The following is a 22,954-nucleotide window of genomic DNA, read 5'->3' as shown; positions in this document are numbered from 1 at the left end:
ATCTTTACCAGGTGTCCACTGGCCAGGGCAGCATTTACTGCCCACTTTCAGAAGACAGGAACGCCAGTGAAGACGTCTACGACGACCTCGGCTAAACGCCAGCTCTCCTCCTCCACCTTCCAGAATGATCCGTGTGGCTGCGCTCTCTCGCCCTCGCTGGGTGTACCCGACTGTCCTCGCCCATCAAAGATTTAAAAAAAACAAAACAAAAACAAAAAAAACACTGCTAATGTAGCCCGAAGTTTTGCAACTTCGCTGCATCTTATCACAATGTCGCCTGAAAGGGTGCGACAGAACACCCCCACAGATTCTCAACCCCACCCCGACTCCAGTTTCCTCTTTCTAGCCAAAGTTCTCCTTTTTTTCTCCGTCCTACTGTATAACATGAAAATTCAAAAGATTTCCTCATTCTTTCATAACGGAATGAGGCTGCTTTTCAAACCTGAACACAGACGCTAGAAAACAGAAATGAATTTGACATACAATAGCTCCTGATCACTCCAACATCTTGAATTAAAAAAAAAAAAGTATAAATAATGGTTTTTTTTATTCTAAAGGAGGTGTAACACCCTGGCAGAGAAATTCCAGTGTTACGCCTACTTTTCATTTCCGGTTGTAATCTTAATTCCAGGGTAGTGCTGTGACTTCAGCTGAAGGGCACGTCATTCTACCAGATACACATCACGTATGCAAACAGATCATTTATTATCAGGTTACAGCGAGAGCATAAACACACATACAGGCATTTTAGCACTCAGAAGACTCTTCTATCCACAAGAACGTACATTCACACGCAGCTTGTATCCTTTTACACACAATGGGCCTCATTCACAAAACATGTGCACACTCACATTTGATCTTAAACTGTTTGTAAGAACGTTTCCAAGAACCTTTCGGCATTCATTATTTTTTTTTATCCTATCTGTGTCTGTCCATGTCTGCTTCCTTAGGAAAATCACATTAACGGGACTGCGCATTAAAACTTACAAACAGCCATCTCATACACCTGGGATATGCACGGAAACAAAGGTCTGCACATCGTCGTGAATCTCATATTGTTTTTTTTTTTCTTCTTCTTCATAGGAACAGTTTTAAGAACAAAAGTAAGAACAATTTAAATAAAACGTTCGTAAATGAAGCCCAATCTGTATAAGCACGGTGGTTGCACTGACACCACCACTGGCAGTCTGAACCAGCAACAGGCACACAGAGAGATGGTTTAGTTCACGAAGGCACTTCATTGCACAACACCATTCATTTTAATGACAACAGCAATAGTATAATACATAATTTTACACTGAGTGTTTTCACTCAAGTTTTACATTCAGGTTTTAAAAAAAAGATTTTATTTAAAAAAAAAATGTTTTAAATGTGTGCCACTTGCACTCCGCATAAGTTCTACCACGTAAGGCCGAGATCGTCAGCGAAAGCAAGACAACAGCAACTGCGCATTACAAGCTTACTTCATATTTACTCTGCGTGCGTTTTAGCTGCTTGTCTATTCATTCATCATTTTGTTTACTTTTTTTGGCGGATTTATGTGACCTAGGTTTTCTAATAATACTTTTTTCATACAAAATTCCGGAGAATGGGCAGTGATGAATGTGGGAGGCTGGGGGATAATATGACCTAATATCAAAAGTCTCTAGTGACATGTGAATTTTGTTAAGACATCTAAACTTTCAAAAGTCACACCTACCCCCCAACCCCCCCCATACTTTTTCCTTAATACAAGTAATAAGTAAATCTACCAGGACAACCTTTTAAACATAGTTAAACGTGAATGTCCTTTTTAAAAATTTTAAAGTGTCTGTTTTATGTGTACAGGCTATTATGGCACTTAAATAATTAAATTAAAGTGACCGGCTAAATAAACCGCACACGTTGTTCAGAAAGCCTTAAATGGCCGCTTACTGAAAGGCCACAACCGGAAGCTGCAGACGTAGCGGCCCTCCGGTTTGACACCCCGCTTTTAAAAACGCTCTCGATCGATCGAGAAACCGCTGAGAGAGAAGCCTGACACGTGCACAAACCGCGCCAAGCACCAAAAATGAAAAATATAAATACACGGCCGGCAGCCGCGTTCCACGCCGCCACATGCTGAAACGTGTCACCGTGAGGTAAGCAGAGCAAATCTGGGTCATACCACCGCCCCTATTTCACGCAGACACGCCCGAAAACCGAGACGGGAGGCTTTTTTTTTTTCTTTTACCGGCAGTGTAGCTCCTCCTCAACGTCTGCCGTATGAATCACCGTATCGCTTCCAGACCGGCGTCGAACGTTCATCTGAAATGTTTTTTTTTTTTAACCAATAAAAAAACAGTAGGCTACATGTGTGAGCTCATCAAAATTCGGAATCCTGTCAAATACGAATTTTGCACTGAATGTTGTTGAAAATAAGACGCTAAAATGGCCGTTAACTTGCGGGAGTGTTACCTGTGCCTAAAGGGCTCTCTCCTTAACGGTGTGCTGAGGGGCGTAACTACTCGACGCAAGGACGCAACTTTTTAAATAATATTGAGGGGGTTAAAACGCATAAACCCGGAGAAGTAAAACCCTTTTGGGGGGTCCGGGGGCATGTACCCCGCCGTCCCCCAATATATATATTTTTAAGGAACAGCTGTGAAATGATCAGCAGCCCATATTTCCCAAATATGGGACGGGGGAGCGAGGCGGGGGGGGGGGGGGGGGGGTAGAAAAGTGGCTTATCTTAAAAGTAGCCTAAAACCAATTTCTAACTGAAAAAACCTAAAACGTGCTTGGCACTGCCCGTTCATCCAATGGATTGCCAAGCCATTCAATCAACATCTCACACACACCGCCAAATTAATATGACCTTCAGCGGCTCCGCTTCCTGTAAACAGCTGGCCATATTAGATACACAGGAAGACCCGCGAGGAAAACTCTGGCATCTTCTCGAGACTCGGCCATTCAATTTTGTTCATTCTCGAGGATGTGTTTCGAGTGTATCTCCCATACCGTGCGACTAATGAAAAATAATAATAAAAAATATAAAAAATTCATATATATATACATATATACTGTACATAGATACATGTATTTGTTTTTGTTGTAATGTCTTTTTCACACCAAACTCATGACATAAAAACATTCAAAATCATAAACCCCCCCCCCCCCCCTTTTTTTTTTTTTTTTTAGTGAGCCTTAGATGGAAATGGTTCGAGCAATTTTTGGCAAGCGTTGTGAATTACATTTACATGAGAGCACGCCTGTCCAGAAATTCAGGCCGGGGACAGAGGCGTTTTTCTCTGAGCGTGAAACAGAGGCTATCGTCTCCGCGAGTGCGTGCGCCTGCGCGTGCGCGAGCCCGACTCCCTCTCTACGCCTTGGGCGCCGTACCCATGGGAACCAGCTCGGCGTGCCGCTGGGAGCCGAGGGAGACGGCGGTGCTGGCCGTGTGGTTCACGCAGTCCCGGCTCGCCTTGCCGAAGCAGCGCAGCTGGCCCGCCACGTAGCGGCGGAACTTCCGGGTGGAGAAGCAGTACACCACGGGGTCCAGGATGCAGTTCAGCCCCATCAGCACCTGCGTGACCTGGTGGGCGTCGTTCAGCCGCTGCCGCGCCCACGGCCCCAGGTCCCCGTACTCCAGCACCGCCATGGCCCAGGGGCCCTGCACCAGGTGGTGCGGCACGAAGCAGACCACGAACACCAGCACCACCACGCACACCATCCACAGGGCGTACTTCTTCAGCCCCCAGCGCTTGCGCCCGGCCTGCGTCTGCCGCTGCGCCAGCAGCGTCCGGCCGATCAGCACGTTGCACACCGCCACCAGCAGGAAGACCAGGAAGAAGAGGCCCACGATGACGAAGTGCGTGGCCAGCACCGTCCGCTTGGTGCCCTCCTCCCGCTGCTGGTAGTGCTCGAAGCAGCGCGTGGCGTTGCTGTGGAAGTCGCGGTTGAGCCCCGGCTCCGCCAGGTGGGGCACGGTGGTGCCCACGGTCACGGCCCACACCACCAGCGACACCAGGATCCCGCGCCGCCGGTGGTCGGACGCGGCGGCGTCCAGCGGCTGCGTGACGGCCCAGTAGCGGTTGAAGCTGATGATGGCGAGGAAGAGGACGGAGCTGTAGGTGTTGACGAAGAACATGGAGCCGGTGATGCGGCAGAGGACCTCGCCAAAGACCCAGTCGCCGCGCCGGGCGTAGTAGCCGATCCAGAAGGGCAGCACGCACACGAACAGCAGGTCCGCCACCGTCAGGTTGGTCATGTAGATGCGGATCTCGTTCATGGCCTTGGCGTCGCGGAGCCGCCGCAGGACGAAGAGCGCCGACGCGTTGGCCACGAGCCCCACGGCGAAGACCACGCCGTAGAAGGCGGGGAACAGGGCGTACCGGAACTCCGAGTCCAGGAAGACGCCCGAGTCGTTTCCCAGGCTGTCGGCCTGTGGGAAAAAAAAAAACATACGTTGTGAAATATAACGGCGAGAACAGCCAGGCGTATTCGCCGCGCTAGCCGCTAGCTCCTGGCTTAGGCCTCTCCAACACAGCCGGATTTATACTGAAGAAGCAATTGTACCGCGCTCAAGGAAACAACAGCAGTGCCACACCCGGGAATCGAACTTGCAACTTTCAGGCCGCAAGGGGTTCCTCACCCATTAGACTACCCTGGCGGGGGAAGCACTAGGGCCCAGGGCATGGAGTTTGGGGGCAATCTTGTTTGGAATGATGGTATTAAGCGCAGAGTGCAAGTCGACGAACAGCATTCAGACACAGGTGCCCTGGTTCTCGTGTTTGGGCGACGGAGAGGGTGTCCTGCAAGTCGCTTTGGGTAAAGGCATCTGCCAAATTACTAAATTCTAAATTGCAACTTCTCACGAATGTTCTGAGAACCAGAAACTGGCACCTGGGTTATCTGAACACACAGAAGACAGGAGAGAAAACAAATGTGAATGGAAAATAAAAAGCTCACCGCAGGTTGCGCCATCTTTGCCGAGGCCGCCTTCCTCAAATGCGCGCCAAATTCAGGGAGGGGTCCGTGGCTAAACGCTTGGACACCGGGGGTCGATACAAATTCAGCCTCTCCTCGCAGTCAAAACACAGGCAGTCTGTAACTGATCTGAGGCACAGCAGAGAACATAATATTTTTTATTCTGAAAAACAGGGATATATTAGGCTTTATACGTTACTGTTAGCATTGCTTAAACGCCACATTCTATAATTTAACAGACCAACACTACGCAATAAAATGTTTCGCGCTTATTGTTTACATTGGTGTGTCGCTCACATTTACAAGCGAACGTGGAACATCCAAATCTTAAACCTGTTGCAACGACTGTTTATTCACCCGATCACTGCGAGCCTGAGGATGTTGTTGAGTCTTCACCTTGATGGCCGCCCATATTCATTTGACCCAGAATACGCAGACGAAGAGCTCAATTAAATTTTCGCGCACGCAAAATAGGTAAGTACGATAGGTCAATTAAACTGAAACAGAACGATTTTTTCTTTAAATTTCGGCGAATAAATGTAATCTTTCACATTTTCTTTCTCACTTCCAAATAAGAGGTTTCGATCAATTGGACTTGTTAGAGGTAAATTTAACCTGCATTAATATCATAGATGCCGCAGTAAAGCTACTGACATGGATACGAAAAAAAAAACCCTCTAAAAAAACAAAAATCTCGAGATTGAAGCACGTTCATAATCAGAATTGATAGCAATGATGGAAATATATAGGCTATAGCCTACTACGGAAATAGGAGCCAGGTTGAAAATGTAACTAGCCTTTAAATATGCTGAGCCCGTGCGACGACGCAAGTCAGGCTTGATTGAGGAGGAAAAATACAATACTGACGTTGAAATCAGAGCGTTTCACAACTTCTGCCTAACGTCCTGTTTTGGAAATAGCGCAGCGTTGACTAGGCTACACTATTGCAGCACCAGTGCGTGAGTCCTGTTGTATGGTGCGCTTTACCGTTGCCGTTAATAAGACCGAACTTGCTTGAGTTCAAAGTACATAAACTTAGACAATACGCATTTACTGGCCTTTTCTTCGTTTTTACTGTTCCTCCGCAGCAATCGAAGCATCCCCACCGCTAACCACATCACCTCCGATTTCCAGAACGCACGGGTTCGACACAAATAAGTATTTACAGAAGACAAATTATCTTGATGATAATTAGAAACTAAACAATAAAATTAAAAAAACACAGTAAGGATACAGTCCTTTCCTGCGAGCTCCTGTCTCCCAGCCCGAACTCGCTTCTGAGGATTGAAACTTTCGCACAGGAATTTCTAATACAGCGCCTTTCTAAGTAAACCCAAATTAATTAATTAGTTAATTAAATGTAGAATAAACATTTTAAATACATATTCTCTAACTGTATAAATGCGTATAATTGTATAAAGGAATCTTACCGGAATAGACAATGATGTGCTCTTCCTCCTTTGACTATAAAACATGTTATGATTCCTCCGAAGTACGATTCCGCTGATTGCCAGTCACAGCGTGTGTGTCATGTCGACATAGGAGGAAACCCCCGTGTGGTGACGTATTACTACTTGACTGAAGACAATTTGAAATAAACGGATGTATATTTCTTTTAAATCCGAGTCCATAAATAGTCAACCCAAGGTCGAAACGAAGTCAGTATTAAATAGTATTTTGATTATTTCATTTCTGTTAGTCGTGCAGCAGACTACCCGCTGAGCAAAAGCCGGAATCTAGACGTCCGGACGGGTGTAAATTTATGTATTTATTTGTTTATTTGGAAGGGGCAATGGACAGTTAGTAACTGCCTCAGATTTATCTTGATAGTTCAATTTCATCTGAAGTCCCTTCTAGGATGAGCGATGTTTTGACATAAACAGGCTAGGTGGTTAACCCCAATATTGCTCAGATTTTGCCCGGTTTATACCCTGACTACATCCTAATCGCCTAGAAAATTAACTTTTCTACCAAATGTAGCCGAGCAACCCTAGACCAGACGAGCCGCAGGATAGGGTCATGATGTTCACGCAGCACTCAGCAACTGATTTCACAATAAACTTACTTCCCCTGGTTTCTAGCTGATTTCAAGAGAAAACTAAACACCAACAGAAACTGCAGCTTGCGGGGATCAGGGTTGAGTCCCAACACAGTAGGAAATTAATATTACAAATAATAATGCACACCCGTCTAATTTTGTTTTTAAACCCTAGTTCAGTTTTAGTTGCGCAGCGTTAATTCAGTACTTTTTTTCTCCTTCAGCTTAAACGGTCACAGAGACGCTGACAGGAAACAGGAAATTGTCTCACTTTTCACATGCAACTCCGTAAAGCGTGTCCCGTCTTGCTCTCTTTTCTCGGCTCGCGGTTCATCTAGGCGACAAAGACCGTACTTGACTCGGCGCTGGATAATCTCTAGTTTGTAGGTAAATTATGGGCAAAAAATGGGCTGAATGACCTGTTCTCCATGCCATGTGTTCTTATGTTCTAGATGGGCTGAATGGCCTGGATGTATATCGAAGCGGCGCACAACGGTGGTGTCCTTATCCAGAGTGACACTCAGAGCATTACTTACAATTCATGAAGAGATTCTGGTAACATACCTTGTTCAAGAGAGAACACCTATTCCCCACCTGGGGGGGTATTCCACAAAGCTGGCTAACTGAGGAAGCCTGGCTTATGCGCTGAGTAAAACCCGGAACCCCTTCAAATCTGGAACATGGACTAAAGTAAAAAGAGCTGTTCCGGATTTTACTTAGTGCAGTTAGCCAGCTTCGTGTAATACCCCTCTGGAAATCACAACGCACAACCTCACTAAGCCTGACCCTAACAAAGCACACCTCATTCAACAACTAGAGATCTCATTGAACAGCTAACTAGTAAAATCAGGTGTGCCAAATTAGGGTTAGAGTGAAAACCTACAGGACGATACATCTCCAGGAACAGGACTGGGCAGTCCTGCTCCAGTATATGTCCAGCATTATGAATGTATATAAAGTATATATATATATATATATATATATATACCATTGTGCAAGTTACTCTGGGTAGCACTTCCTTTCACAGAAAGGAAGTCTTGGATTTGAATCGCAGTCCTGTGTAGGCTTTGCATGATCTCCCCGTGTCTACGTGGCTTTCTTCTGGGTACTCCAGTTTCCTCCCACAGTCCAAAGACATGCAGGTCAGGCTAATTTGAGACTCTGTGTTGCCCATAGGCATGAGTGTGTGAGCGAACGAATGGCGTGTGTGGGCCCTGCGATGGATTTTGCGACCTGTCCACAGTGTATTCCTGCCTCTCGCCCAATGCATGCTGGGATAGGTTCCAGCCCCCCTGTGGCCCTGACCAGGGATAAGCAGGCATAGATAATGGATGGAACGGGTGGAAAGTGGAGTGGTGGTTACTCTGGATAACAGCGTCTGCTAAATGGCTGCTGTGTAATATAACATCAAGCTAAATATTGTATTTGTTTGGATGCCCATTGTGCTTTCTACAGTATTGTGCGTTCAAACCAGGGGTGCACAACTCCGGTCCTGGAGGGCCTATCTGCGTGCTGGTTTTTGTTCCAACCGATTACCATAGACATAGTTTTCCGACAGCTCTACAAACTATGCCGCTTCACTCCTGCAGTTGAGCTCAGTAAAATCTCTAGGATGCACTTGCAGTCTGCGTCTGTAGCTGGTGCTTTACACACACGTCAGATCAAGATATGATTGGGCTAATTAAATAGATGTAGGCAAATGTTCACAGGAAATCCGGAAATAGATCAGTCGAACTTGCGCAACCGCGGCAGGATGAAAGGGCGGTCACATCTTTACGGGTACGACAGATTTAACTCAGGCAATTTCCCGTGCAAAGGTGAAGAGCAAACGGATTTCCCGGCAGAAAGCTGTGCGATCACGTGACATAAAAGGCCGCGGGGATCCGATGTTTTTCGACAGTGACCAGAGCGGCACTCACGGCAAGGCCGAAGCCGCACATCCTCCGACGAAATCGCCTGCCGTCGCCCGCGGCTCCTGAGAGCGGCCGCTTGTGGGAGTGTTTTCTATTTTCAAAAACAGCGTTTGTTGAATGTATATCGATCGTATATTTTGGGGAAATCCTCAAACAGCACTAATTAGCGTGTCCTCCTGAGCAGAACAATGTGAAATGGGGAAATTAAATGTCACACAAAGTTTAGTTAAATCTGCAGACACTGCGCAGCCCTCCAGGACTGGGGTTAAACCTGCAGACACTGCGCAACCCTCCAAGCCTGGAGTTAAACATGCAGACACTGCCCCCTCGAGGACAGAAGTTAAACCTGCAGGCACTGAGGCCCTCCAGGACTGAAGTTTAACCTGCATGGGATGAGACTATGCCTAGCGGGCTTAGAAACACAATGCAGACATTCTGCATTTTTAGTTATGTCCAAAAATACTCCAAAAGGACACTTGGTAACCAAATTATGTTATGGGTTATTTTAGGTGTAAAATACCATATACATTATGTTATATGCTTGTGGAATAAGTAGTGGTTTGCTTTCCCCCTGCCTGTCACCCTTCCCTTCCCTGTCCCTGTGCCTCTCCGTCTCCATCTCCCCCCCCCCCCCCCCCCCTTGCTCTTGCCTTGCAACCAATGGCTGCAGGTCTAGAAGGTTGTAGAAAATATGTACATTAGCTATCTTGTTTACTAATCCATTGTTTGAGGTCCCCACCCCCATCAACATGTCAAACTATTCTCAGTTTTCAATATTATCAAAACATTTTTATTATTTCGTATGCCTACTCCTCATTTACTATAATGAACAATTTAAAAAATATATATTTTGAGAATGTATTTAGATGCTCACAGATGATTGATTGAACATATCATCTGCTGTGGAGTCAGAGCCATTTCCACTGTCCTCCTCAGAAATATTTTCTCATTTACTCATGCAAGTAATTTCTTCCAAGACCTCAGAATGAGCATTCCGTTTGGACTTAGCCATTGTAAAACAATTTTTTGTTGTAAAATGACCACAGTTAAGCATTTATGGTTTTCCATTTGGGTGTGTTCACGCTTGAATAATAAAACTCGCATTTACTCAACAAAAAGTCCCACATAATAGCTAACACACACACAGGCACACACTTAAAAAAAGTAGCATTAAATCCTTCAAGTTTCCATTTATTGTACAATTTATAAACAGTAAATGCACAACACTAGAAAACAAATGAAAATGTAAAATACAGAGGTCATGATAAAAGATAAAATATACACATAATATTACAGAAATGACACCAATGCCCTGAGAACACCATTAAATGCACACCGCAGTTTTGTAGAAAAATATTCTATCAGAGGAAAAAAAAAAAACATTAAATCACCCACAGAACCCAAGGAAATACAAATTATGAAAGAAGGACAACATAACACAGTCATCATCATATTCTGTAGCGCAAATATTCACATCAGTTAAAGCATTCAATCAGACTTCCAAGTCTACCCTATTGGAATTTATTCAATATAGCCCTCATCTTCATGGCTTCATGGCTCTGTAATCAAAAAGCAACAGTTTTTCCATGACTGTAACAAAAAAAAAAAACAGGCTTTTGTGTAACTCTTTACTGTACCAAAACAGAAAGGTATGGTTCAAGAAGAAAAGAAGAGTTCTTCAGTTCTTATGTCTGTTACCTAAAGACAGGGACTAACCTGCACCAGGCGGATAAGAGGTGGGGGTCATTCGAATTTTGCCCCTGAAACAGACTCATTATGGCTCCTTTCCATTCAAAACCACTGATGAGAAATCAGTAATTAGCCACAGGGGAATTATGTCAGTTTTTTTTTTTGCATATTGTAAAGAAAACACAGCCGATGGCTCCAGGCCTAATCCCCCAGCTGTAGAACAGGCCACGCTGACCTCCAGTGACACGGGCAGACAAGTGCTTTACAAACCAAAAGAGTGACATGCAAAAGTACTCCATGAGCGACGTCAACTAGCAGCGCAAACAGAGGAAAACGAGGAGAGAAACTCAGGCCAGACGGTCACAAACGGGTACTATTCAGACAATTAAGGCTCGGAAATAGTTATGGCTTTTCAAAGTTTAAATAAATAAACCTGTCTGAAGAAACAACACGATCTGTGCATAAGGCATCTTTAAACATTAGCACCCTGTCCCTTGCCCCCACCCAACTGCCAGAAAAGTGTGTCGTGTGCAAAAGCCTGTAGAACAGGGGAACGGCCTAAAAAAATCATAATTCATGGCTGTGATTTTTCATTAATCCGGGGATTACTGATTTTCTAGGCCCCCACTGTCTCTAGGGCTAGTATTTAGCTTTTTTAAAATTTTGTTTAAATAAAATTGACACTTGTTACAACAGCTACCCAAGAGTGTAAAAGCTCTGGATGTGTGTGTGAGTGTGTGTGTGTGTGTGTGTGTGTATGCGTGTGTGAGCGCGTGCGTGTGTGTATGCGAGTGTGTGTGTATGTGTGTGTGTCTGTGTGTGTGAGTGTGTGTGTATGCGTGTGTGTGTGCGCGTGTGTGAGTGTGTGTGTGTGTGTGTGTGTGTGTGAGTGTGTGTGTGTGTGTGTGTGTGTATGTGTGTGTGTCTGTGTGTGTATCACTCACCCACATCCCTTTGCTTACAGATGAGACACACAGGTCATGAAGATGAGCATTTCCCAATTTAACCGCTTTTAATTTACCGTCACTGGCTTTAGCTGAGGAATGTAGCTTATCAACAGCCAATCACAGGGGCCCGGGGGACGGGGACGGGGACGGAACCCTCCTGAGTCAGGACGGTTAAGATGACCTCATCTCCGCGCCCCCCCCCTCTCGGACAGGTCCCGCAGTGGCTGCGCCTCACGAGTCATCCTCCGGGAACTTGAACTTGGCGTAAACGATCAGCATGACCAGGGACATGACCACGCACAGCGAGCCGATCACCAGGTAGGCGATGCCCAGGAACTGGTTCTTTCCGCCCATCCAGGAGACGTTGCTCAAGACCACCTTCTTCCGACCATCGAAAGGCAACACGGGATAGTCTGGGGAGGGTGGCGCAATTAAGGAACAACAATCCAAGCCAAAAAGAGTAGGAGGGCTTTTCTACCTCACTGGCCTGCCTAGACTTCCACACTCTCTTTAACCCTTTGAGATCACAAATATGTGGATAGAATGTTCGTAACTGAACATTCTAATGCTGATGTCACAATCACTACTGCTAACTGAAAGCAATGTAGCACAAGAGGACGGTCATTAAAATAAAATAGAAAACTACTGTAAGGGTTAAAGCTGCTTTCACAGGACAAGAATCAAACACTGCGTTCAAGGCAAGTAAGGCGGCGACTCCACATGAGACCAATCGAGTGCCGCCAGCTGCAGTTCTGCTCCTGCATTACTGGTCTATTATGTCACAGCATTCGTGTCTCACTGTCTGTCTTCCTGTGCTCAGCCACACCTGCAGCACCTGGCTGAACCAGTCCGACCAGCTCTGAGCCCACAAACCCCCCCCCCCCCCCTTCCCGGCATGGCGGCTTCTGTCGGCAAACGCCGGCGGTTAGAGGGCTGCCGGGATATCAACGGTGAGGTGGTTTGCTATGGAAAAATAATGACTGTCACGTAGGTGAAGAACCCCACCCCCCCACCCCGCGATGCAAAGCCGAGGGGATTATGTTACAATACTGACCACCTTGGAGTGGATTATCCCACTTATTACACGGCGAATTACCTTTACGAAACCAATCAGTACTTTGCCACAAAATATTGATTTAGTATTGAATAACGGGAGTATTGGTGCAAGATTCTTTCTGTGGAATGATAGGAAAATCATTCCAAGTTAAAACGACCGCTTATCCAGTAGAATGTCCAATGGTGGCCAATCAGAATTGAGCATTCAACAAAGCAGTGTCATAATTTCAGATACTCCCTTCTCTCAACGTGATCAACACAGTTGCCAGTACCCAGGACCAAGGACTCACCCCTAACCCTTACAGTTCTGACTGAAAACCTCAGCAAATTAACAAAAATAAATAAATACAGGAAACGGTATTATTCACATTTCCTGTCCTGAAGCCAAGGCCGGACAGTGTGGAAGGATACTGTAGCTGATGTCCAAGGAGTAGTTCCCAGCGGGGAGGCCCTTGGCGTAGTCCCCCTCCGTGATTCGCCGGTACAGCTTCCTGAAGTCTGGGAGAGCCGCCGCCCTCATCCACACCAGGAAGTCCTGGTTATGGAAGCCGTTGTTGGCGGGGTCCTGCGTGTCCAGCTCATAGGCCGGCTTGGGCCAGTTGGGTGGCTTCACCGTACCTGCGCACAAAGAAAAGGCAGAAACAAAGTCGAAATAAAAGCATGGAAAAAAATATATATAATAAAATATATTTCTTGCATATGTTCAGTGGAGAGAAACGGTGTGTCTACCCAATACCCGCAATGAGCAATGGGGACACTGTGTTGAGGGAGACGATTGGCCACTGATGGTGAAATTACAGAATAAAAGGGTATAAACCTAGAATAAAAGACATAGCCTGTATTCAGTCAAAATCTGCCCTTAACTTTTGACTTACAATTCAACACAAACATTGCCCTTTTTCTTCACAGTTAATTCTAGCGATCACCAAAACTTACACTGTATTTGTGAAGAAGAAAATAAATAATTAGTCAAAGTTAAGGACAAATTTTCGCCTGAATTCCAGCCACGGTCTTGAAAAAAAGGTCCCGCACAGCAAACTGATAACAACATTCTGGAAAAATAGATTCCTTTAAAATAGCAGGGGCGTTAAAATAATGCATCGACAGCCCTTAGTCCTGAGAGAATTGGCCGTACAGGACCGATAAAGAAAGGCCTAGCAATGAGGGAAAGAAAGCAGGAACGGGGAACGTTACGGGTTACCGGTAAAAGCGTCCTTCAGGGACCCGTTGTAGATGGGGTTGTGGTATTTGATGTTGTAGTCCGTCCACCAGGCGATGCCTTTGCTGTCGAATGGGACCTCCTTTCTCTGCCCACTGACCACCTGGTACAGCTTGAAGGAGTCTTTCCAAGCACACGCAGAGACCAAAAACAAAAAAAAGCCAAGTTTAAGCAAAAAGGGGACAGTCTTACCTTCGCAAAACGGCCCCATTACATCCAGGACAAGAATCGTGGCTCATGACACAGTGAATGCACATTCATTTATGGGGTCCCAGATCCCAGATGGGGCACTGGTGTTTAAACTTTTTTGCGATTATCCAAAATTATCCTGAACAGTTATGTAGGCCAAGTCATACTGCAGTATCTGTCTGCTAGATTCGTTAACCGAGTTGATTTAGTTTAATTTAACTTAATTTGGAGGTAAAGCACAAAGCGCCATCGCACAAAGCACTGCAGATGACTGGCTGACGTCTGAAGAGCTCTGCAGATGATTGGCTGGCGTCTGAAGAGCTCTGCAGATGACTGGCTGGCGTCTGAAGAGCTCTGCAGATGATTGGCTGGCGTCTGAAGAGCTCTGCAGATGATTGGCTGGCGTCTGAAGAGCTCTGCAGATGATTGGCTGGCGTCTGAAGAGCTCTGCAGATGATTGGCTGGCGTCTGAAGAGCTCTGCAGGTGATTGGCTGGCGTCTGAAGAGCGGTACCGTTGAACATGCTGTTGGCCACGGAGCCGCAGGGCACGATGGGCAGGCTCTGGGAGTACTCGTACGGAGTGCAGGAGGAATCTGGAGCCTGCGGAACACAGGGGGAACAGGGAAGGCCCAGGCGCCGGGGTCAGCGACACACACACACACGCGCGCGCGCGCGCGCGGCCTTCCCGATCGGGATTCGGCGCTCCGCTTCCCCGTCCCGTACGGGCAGGGAACGACCCGCGACCAGGCGTGCGCGAAAAAGGGCTTTACAGCGCGCGGCGCGAAAGGCAAAAGAACCATCGAGCGCAAAGCAGGCTAGATTCCTTCAGCGCATACCTCCTGAGTGGATTAACCCGTTAACACCACGGTCATGCGCCGAACATTAAAATATAAGGAAGGGCCGTTAATATTTTAATATTTTGGCACAAATTCACCCTCAAAGTAGAAACTTTTTTATTTTAAATTTTTATTTTGCCGGCACCAACCACTCACAAAAGTAGTTTATTAGGCTTCCTTGATCTTTCAGCACGTTGCTATGGTTACACGGGTTGGTCCACGGGCCAGGCGGCACACGGGCGAAGAGCAGCGATTAAAGCCAGACCCGAACTACACGGGGCGTTAAGCGGCCTTTAAACGCACGCCTTCCAGCCAATCGGAATCGTGTATTCCCCCCCCCAGATAACGGCATAAAATCGTACATATACTGCAGAGAGTAAGGAGGGCAACCCTCCAGGTTCGAGGAAAGGTGTCAGTGAATTCACCTTGAAGTGGGACACGTCCCCAGACAGCTGGTCGGCGTCTCTGGAGACTGCGTATCTGCGGTAGCTCTGGTAGTAGTTAGACAAGCCGTAGTAGAAGAACACGGGACCCTGCGGGGGAAACATCGAGCGACATCTAATTTAATCACCCCGTGGAGAGAGAGAGAGAGAGAGAGGGAAAGAGAGAGAGAGAGAGAGAGGGAAAGAGAGGAGGGAGAGAGAGAGAGAGAGAGAGAGAGAGAGAGAGAGAGAGGGAGGAGAGAGAGAAAGAGAGAGAGAGAGAGAGAGAGAGAGAGGGAAGAGAGAGAGAGGAAAGAGAAAGAGAGAGAGAGAGAGAGAGAGAGAGAGAGAGAGAGAGAGAGGGAGGAGAGAGAGAGAGAGAAGGGAGAGAGAGGAAGAGAGAGGGGGAGAGAGAGAGAGAGAGAGAGAGAGAGAGAGAGAGAGGAGGAGAGAGAGAGAAAGAGAGAGAGAGAGAGAGAGAGGAGGGAAAGAGAGAGAGGGAAAGAGAAAGAGAGAGAGAGAGAGAGAGAGAGAGAGAGAGAGAGAGAGAGGGAAGAGAGAGAGAGAGAGAGAGAGGGAGGGAGAGAGAGAGAGAAGGGAGAGAGAGGGAAAGAGAGAGGGGGGAGAGAGAGAGAAAGAGAGAGAGGGGGGAGAGAGAGAGAAAGAGAGAGGAGGGAGAGAGGGGGAAAGAGAGGAGGGAGACAAAGAAAGAGAGCAGATGGGAAGACACACAGACAATGAGACAGACGCAGACCGAGAGAAAGTGCAAACACGTTTACAACGCACAGCTTACGTTTTAACACCGCCTACTCGTATCATACATATCATACACAGTGTTTGTATTCGGATGTCATTTTGAGTTTCAAAAACCTAATTGCACCTAAAAGCTAGAGCAATAAGTAAATAAATCAATAAATCACACTTAATTTTCTCCCATTTTCCCCACAGAGCATTATTGATTTCATTATGCCTGTGCTATTAAACTATATTAGCTGTTCAGTTAAAATACATAAAGCCAGGTGGCAAATATCAGCGTGTGAAGGAGGGGAAAAACAGTTTTTTCCATGACTGACGATGCGTTACCTTCATTTACAAACGCGGCTTTCAGACCTAAACCCATTTTCCTAAAGCAGGTCAGAGCAGGAAGCTGATCATGGATAAAGGTAGGGATACTGTCAGACAGGGCATGAATTGGGTTCACCTGATCCCGGGAGATTCTTTATGTCAGGGGAAGGTGGGAAATTCCGGTCCTGGGGGGGGCCGGTGGACATGCAGCTGGTTTTTTGTTTCCATCGGTTACCCCTGGCTAAAATATAGCTAACTGGATGTACACACCAACACTGGTTCCCTTGCAGATTAGATCACCGTAAAGGGTTTCATACTGGGACACAAGACCGAAGGACATCAGTCTTCGAACTGACGTTCATGCGTTTGTCGATGAATCTAGCCGAAGTGTCAAGAGGGTGTAAATGTTAGGGCCAAAGGCAGAAACGTGTCAAACCTGGCAACCACCAGCAGCCAAACCTGGCAACCCCGAGCAGCGCTCGTGTGTTGTGAAAACACGAGAAATCCGATAAGTTCACCTCGAACAGCTGGGAGAGGGAGAAGTTGATGGTGCAGACGCAGTTCTTGGCTTCGGAGCTGGTGCACTTGAAGCAGGGGGAGTCTTTCTCCACGCCCGTGTAATCCCGCTGTGTGAAGAACAACCGCCGACGACAACAGGCCTCGTTAAAACTTAACGAGGTCAACGAACAACTGAAATGCACACCTGTACCCAAGGGTGGGGCGGGGTCTCTCCAGTTACATTTACATTTATTCAGTTGGCAGACGCTCTAATCCACAGCGCATCATTTTCCATACAATCCATTTATTCAGCCGGGAGTTGTACTGATGCAAGTTTAAGTGCACTGTCCCAGGGTTGGAAAGCAGTGGAATTTAAAACTGCAAACTGAGCTACAGTACAAGTCCAGTTCCCTAAACATTAAACAACACTGACACAGTGCAGTCCAGTTCCCTAAACATTAAACTACACTGACACAGTGCAGTCCAGTTCCCTAAACATTAAACTACACTGACACAGTGCAGTCCAATTCCCTAAACTTTAAACTACACTGACACAGTGTAGTACAGTTCCCTAAACGTTAAACTACACTGACACAGTGCGGTCCAGTTCCCTAAACATTAAGCTACACTGACACAGTGCAGACCAGTTGCTTAACCATGATACTACACTGCTATAGTATAGTCCAGTTGCCAAACCATGATACTACACTGCTATAGTATAGACCAGTTGCCTAACCATGATACTACACTGATATAGTGAAATCCAGTTGCCTAACCGTTGTATTACACTGTCAAACTGCAGTCAGCTCTCTACTCACTCTACTGCACCACTATACACTGCAGTCCAGTTCTCTGGCCACTATACTGCACCACTATACTATAGTCCAGCTCTCTGACCACTATACTGCACCACTATACTATAGTCCAGCTCTCTGACCACTATACTGCACCACTATACTATAGTCCAGCTCTCTGACCACTATACTGCACCACTATACTATAGTCCAGCTCTCTGGCCACTATACTGCACCACTATACTACAGTCCAGTTCTCTGACCACTATACTGCACCACTATACTATAGTCCAGTTCTCTGACCACTATACTGCACCACTATACTATAGTCCAGCTCTCTGACCACTCTACTGCACCACTATACTACAGTCCAGTTCTCTGACCACTATACTGCACCACTATACTACAGTCCAGTTCTCTGACCACTCTACTGCACCACTATACTACAGTCCAGTTCTCTAACCACTATACTGCACCACTATACACTACAGTCCAGTTCTCTGACCACTATACTGCACCACTATACACTACAGTCCAGCTCTCTGACCACTATACTGCACCACTATACTATAATCCAGCTCTCTGACCACTATACTGCACCACTATACACTACAGTCCAGCTCTCTGACCACTATACTGCACCACTATACTACAGTCCAGTTCTCTGACCACTATACTGCACCACTATACTACAGTCCAGCTCTCTGACCACTCTACTGCACCACTATACTACAGTCCAGTTCTCGGACCACTATACTGCATCACTATACACTACAGTCCAGTTCTCTGACCACTATACTGCACCACTATACACTACAGTCCAGCTCTCTGACCACTATACTGCACCACTATACTACAGTCCAGCTCTCTGACCACTATACTGCACCACTATACTACAGTCCAGCTCTCTGACCACTATACTGCACCACTATACTACAGTCCAGCTCTCTAACCACTATACTGCACCACTATACTACAGTCCAGCTCTCTGACCACTCTACTGCACCACTATACTACAGTCCAGCTCTCTGACCACTCTACTGCCCCACTATACTACAGTCCAGTTCTCTGACCACTCTACTGCCCCACTATACTACAGTACAGCTCTCTGACCACTCTACTGCACCACTATACTACAGTCCAGCTCTCTGATCACTATACTGCACCACTATACTATAGTCCAGTTCTCTGGCCACTATAATTCACCACTATACTACAGTCCAGTTCTCTGACCACTATACTGCACCACTATACTATAGTCCAGCTCTCTACCCACTATACTGCAACACTATACACTACAGTCCAGCTCTCTGACCACTATACTGCACCACTATACACTACAGTCCAGCTCTCTGACCACTACACTACCCTGCTGCCCCGGTTCCCGGCCCACAAGGTGCCGCCCGCACGACACCCACCTCCAACACCTGGATGTTCTGGGAGGTGACGAAGAGCGCCACGCCGATGCCGATGAAGGCGATGCCGATGATGACGAAGCCGGGGATGACGATGCCGGCGGACAGCATGGGCTGCCAGGCGGGCAGCCGCTGCTGCGTGAACGCCGTGTTGTCCGGCCGGTTGGCCGTCTCTTCCTGTTTCTTCATGGCGAAAAAACCCCGCTCAACTTCCTGTTTCGGGCCGTGCTTGCTGTGGCGGGGTGCAAGGCGAGCGCAAGTCAGGTAAACGGCGCTCGCGCGAGAAACGACGACCAGAAGATTCGTCTCCTCTAAAGCCAGGACGTGCTGCAACTACGACAGCTAGCATCACCAGCCACCAGAGGTGGGTAACCCGGCTTCAAAGAGTAAAAAGACTGACCATGTATTTGCTCCACCAACATGCACTAAACCAGCTGATTACAATAATTAGTTCTCCCATCATGCTGAAGAGTTATGCCAATTAGAATCGGCTGGTTTAGTGCATGTTGGTGGAGCAAATACATGGTCAGTCTTTTTACTCTTTGAAGCCGGGTTACCCACCTCTGCCAGCCACTACTGATAATTCTGCTTCTTTCTATTCTCGGATGGGTAAAAAACCATCCAAAGTATATGGTTACAAAATGGCAGACAAATAATGCATATAAACTACAGTCTAAAAGACTGAAGCCTAGACTACCCACGTGGAGGTAGTAGCCCAGAGACTAACAAAAGGAGCTGAGCAACCCACTGTGAATATGAAATGCAAACACAGACTTCAAATACGGCCATCTGAAATAATACTCCATTTCGTCTACTATAAGTGCTAAGCATTAATGACTCAGCACTTTGAGTTTAACAGTGAGAGGGATTAGCTCACCTACCACCTGTAGCCCACACCAGCACAAATTGTGTATTGCGTATAAGGCAGAGCAATTTGCATATTTTACATTGTTTGTACACACAATCGCTTCGGATTATGTACCTTGCTCAAGCAACGATACAACGGCAGCGCCTCACCGGAGAATCAAACCTGCAGCCTTTACCTTTGACTCAATAGACTCAAGATACCCAGCGCTAAAGCAGTCCGGACCCCTTTCATTAAGAGTGAAAAACCCACCGAACGTCGATCCTTCCCATAGAAAACTACCAATATGAGAAAATGCCGATCGACAGGCTTTGCTTTAACCTGAATTTTACGTAAACCAGGCATAAATCAATAAACCGGGGAGAGGTGGTGGCTTGTAGCCTACACCTAGGCCTACTTTTACCAACACAACAAAAACACATTGGTTAAATTTAGCTGCCAGAAACAAAATGTCGCGGCAACGTTTCTGCGCCAAGGAGTTAAAGTGCAATTAGGGTTATCGTTTACCACCTCTGTCACTGTACTAAGCCTAGTATCGCAGCGACAGCCTGGAAAAACACACCCTCGTACACTATTTGCCTGTCGGACAAGACTAATGAATTATGCGTGTCTAATCCCCGGCGCGCACAGATAATGGATACGTTTTAATGTCTCGAATGAAACAGTCGGCGTACGTGGTTGTTTTCGGGGATGTTAAAACGTGGCCTGGCGGAACAGACCTATTGGGCGCTTTGTTTCGTACGTATTTTAGAACACAAGTCACATTCCTTTTTGTAAAAATTCCGGGACACAAGATTGAAGGACACCTATAATTTTATTTTTAAAAAATAAATAAAATAAAATAAACATTGAAAAGAATCTGTAAAATAGGTTTATATCAATATTATATCCATCTATGCAATTCCGCAACATCATAATCGTGTAAAGCATACCAGTAATGCCTAAACAGGATAAGACCTCAGCCACACGAAGATATTATTTATAGACTCACATTAAAAAAATGTTTTAAAAGAAAAAAAACAGATCCAGTTTTTCCAGTAAGCTACCATAGTGTATACAAATCATGAATTCACACCCCACGGAAACATGCCTTCCGTAAGAGAAACATGGCACACAATTGTTTTCTTAAAATACCATTGCATTTTGGTGTGTAAAAGCAAATAATCTTTCTTAGTCAAATTTGCTAACACTGTGGACGATCGATTACAAATCAGAAAGAATTAAGTCTACTTTAAAAGTCGACAATTAATGAGCAGTTTTGCAAACAAAAAGCAGCTCGCGACTTACCTGGGCTACCTCACCTGTTGGATCTATCTCTCAAACCCATCCCCACTTCCTGAAGCTCGTGTTCGCATGGTGACGTCAGGGATTGGAAGCTCCTGTCCACACCTACAGCCGTTTGTCATGTAGTGGTCTGTTCAAGTCGTATTGTAGCTGCTACTCTGTGTAATATTGTTATCTACCATCCACGCATAATGACAGTTTGTGTTAATGTAAAGCTAATGGACTTACATTTGAGCAAAAAATGTGTTCTTACATGGTTGCGTCGTTTTCATTAGCGTCCATTACGCAAGTATTGATCAAGGGAAATTCACTTCTTGAAAACCCGGTTCTACTCGTGAACGCGCCACATGTCCTGGGGTGCGCGCAGGTTTTGGTGTGTTTTTAACTGACTAGTTTTTAACCAATCAGTTTATCGAGATAGCGCCAATAATCCCAATCCTAACCAATAGGATGGCGTAGTGGGCGGGATTCTACGTTTGGGAGGAACGGCTGCAAGGTTGCCTTTGTGCTGGCTGATAACTACGGGGATCCTAAGGGTAAGCGGGTTCCCTTACTAAAATGTAACATTTTAAAAATAAAAGTGATCTAGTTTTCCGTCCAAACGTGCAGTATAGTCACGTTGAACAGCGAATTTAGCCAAGGTTGTGACTGTTTCCGACATCCAGCCAGTTAGCCAACGAGCATGCTGTTATTCAATGGTGGTGCAGTTAGCCAAGCTAGCTAGCTGTTCATTGTCATGCGTTATTGAAATGGTAGTCTAACTTGCATTGTGTCACGCTTAAAGTGTGTGTTCTCGTTTTTACATTTGGTGCTCACGTTGAAAAATGCTGGCGAAACGTTCGCGATTGGGTTCAGAACTGTGCAGCAAAGTGGGTAGCACATATAGAAATCATTTCGCTGGTTGTTTGCTACCGGGCTAAGGATAGCAACGGTCAGACATGTTTTTCTTAGGAGAGCGACAGCATTACGGCTAGGATAACGCGGTGTATTTATCTTTACACATCTTGTTTCGGGTTTGCTTGCCTAACGCTTTTAAAATGTACGTAAAATCGGGGTTGCACTGCAAGGGGAATCTTAAAAAAACTATCTTCTATTTTTGTAACTAGATGGGAGCTAGCCGTAGCACTGCAGCTAATTTGTTAAAGCCCCATTGTTTGACTCATCTGCGTGCTTTTGACAATGCTTTTCATTCTGTCTTTATTCCTTAGTGATTGAATGGATATTACCAGGTGCTCGGACAAATGGATAAAACAAGAAAAGGTTTTTATGCTGTGAAGCTATCCTACATGTCATCATTTCTCACATTTAAAATATGCGTCGTACATTGCATCTTTGTGTTATGTTTAATTACGGTGGAGGCAGGTGCATCGTACTCCCTAGCCAAAGACGTAGCTAACGTTATTTATACACATTTAGCCTATCGCAGTGTGAATTAGATATGTACGAAATTGTGGAGTAACAAATTAAAAATACTTGTAGTACAACCCCCCCACCAATTCCCATGTCGTTGATGGAGGGAGAAATTCGACTCATAAACAAATTACAGTCTTGGGAACCGGACTGAAAAGTGTGCACTTTTTTTTAACGTAACTTTACTGTAAAAGGGTAAATGCACGAAAGGCAAGCGCATTGTTTTCTGTGCATCAACCATTTAGGTAAAATACCTCTCCTCTGTGAAACGGGTGTTTCGTAAGGACCAGATGCTCTGGTCGAAAGCCTCTGCGTTAAGAACGGACAGTTCTTTTGTGGTCGTAGTTGTCACGCCGCCTCGTCGAT

At 46.0% G+C, this 22,954-nt stretch overlaps 3 protein-coding genes across 13 annotated transcripts in view; 1 reads left to right on the top strand and 2 right to left on the bottom strand.

The window, feature by feature from the left end:
- Positions 1-686: 686 nt before the first annotated feature.
- Positions 687-6,943, bottom strand: ptafr (platelet-activating factor receptor). 4 transcript variants are annotated; one of them, XM_064301485.1, is made up of 5 exons: positions 6,378-6,943; positions 6,061-6,270; positions 5,305-6,005; positions 4,930-5,076; positions 687-4,402 (listed from the first exon to the last, which is right to left on the bottom strand). In XM_064301485.1, exons 4-5 carry the CDS (start codon positions 4,942-4,944, stop codon positions 3,341-3,343), a joined length of 1,077 nt encoding a protein of 358 aa, XP_064157555.1. In that variant the 5' UTR covers positions 4,945-5,076; positions 5,305-6,005; positions 6,061-6,270; positions 6,378-6,943; the 3' UTR covers positions 687-3,340. The 4 variants fall into 4 exon arrangements, with proteins under 4 accessions (XP_064157555.1, XP_064157537.1, XP_064157529.1 ...); XM_064301467.1 differs by having other exon boundaries at positions 5,305-6,270; XM_064301459.1 differs by lacking the exons at positions 5,305-6,005; positions 6,061-6,270 and having other exon boundaries at positions 6,378-6,942.
- A 3,130-nt stretch (positions 6,944-10,073) lies between these two features.
- tmem30b (transmembrane protein 30B) lies at positions 10,074-21,324 on the bottom strand. 4 transcript variants are annotated; one of them, XM_064301416.1, is made up of 8 exons: positions 21,196-21,324; positions 19,033-19,261; positions 16,841-16,948; positions 15,261-15,368; positions 14,512-14,599; positions 13,792-13,932; positions 13,002-13,208; positions 10,074-11,947 (listed from the first exon to the last, which is right to left on the bottom strand). In XM_064301416.1, the coding sequence occupies exons 1-8, from the start codon at positions 21,219-21,221 to the stop codon at positions 11,766-11,768; spliced, it is 1,089 nt and encodes a 362-aa protein (XP_064157486.1). In that variant the 5' UTR covers positions 21,222-21,324; the 3' UTR covers positions 10,074-11,765. The 4 variants fall into 4 exon arrangements, with proteins under 4 accessions (XP_064157486.1, XP_064157496.1, XP_064157515.1 ...); XM_064301426.1 differs by having other exon boundaries at positions 21,182-21,321; XM_064301445.1 differs by having other exon boundaries at positions 19,033-19,244; positions 21,167-21,299.
- Positions 21,325-21,419: 95 nt separating this feature from the next.
- kdm1a (lysine (K)-specific demethylase 1a) overlaps positions 21,420-22,954 on the top strand; it is a 24,815-nt gene continuing 23,280 nt past the window's right edge. For 2 of the 5 annotated variants that reach the window (XM_064301404.1, XM_064301374.1), the window contains exons 1-2: positions 21,628-21,714; positions 22,387-22,438. In XM_064301404.1, coding sequence (XP_064157474.1) covers positions 22,394-22,438 — 45 coding nt within the window. In that variant the 5' untranslated portion in view covers positions 21,628-21,714; positions 22,387-22,393. Of the gene's footprint in view, positions 21,552-21,627; positions 21,715-21,746; positions 21,820-22,024; positions 22,048-22,386; positions 22,439-22,954 lie in introns of those variants that run through there. The other 3 variants (XM_064301365.1, XM_064301386.1, XM_064301396.1) reach the window with 3 other exon arrangements.

Source organism: Anguilla rostrata, chromosome 1 (assembly GCF_018555375.3).
Source record: "Anguilla rostrata isolate EN2019 chromosome 1, ASM1855537v3, whole genome shotgun sequence".
NCBI classification, from domain to species: Eukaryota; Metazoa; Chordata; class Actinopteri; order Anguilliformes; family Anguillidae; genus Anguilla; species Anguilla rostrata.
The sequence above is the reverse complement of the archived record's forward strand: the minus strand, read 5'-3'. Positions and strand labels throughout refer to the sequence as shown.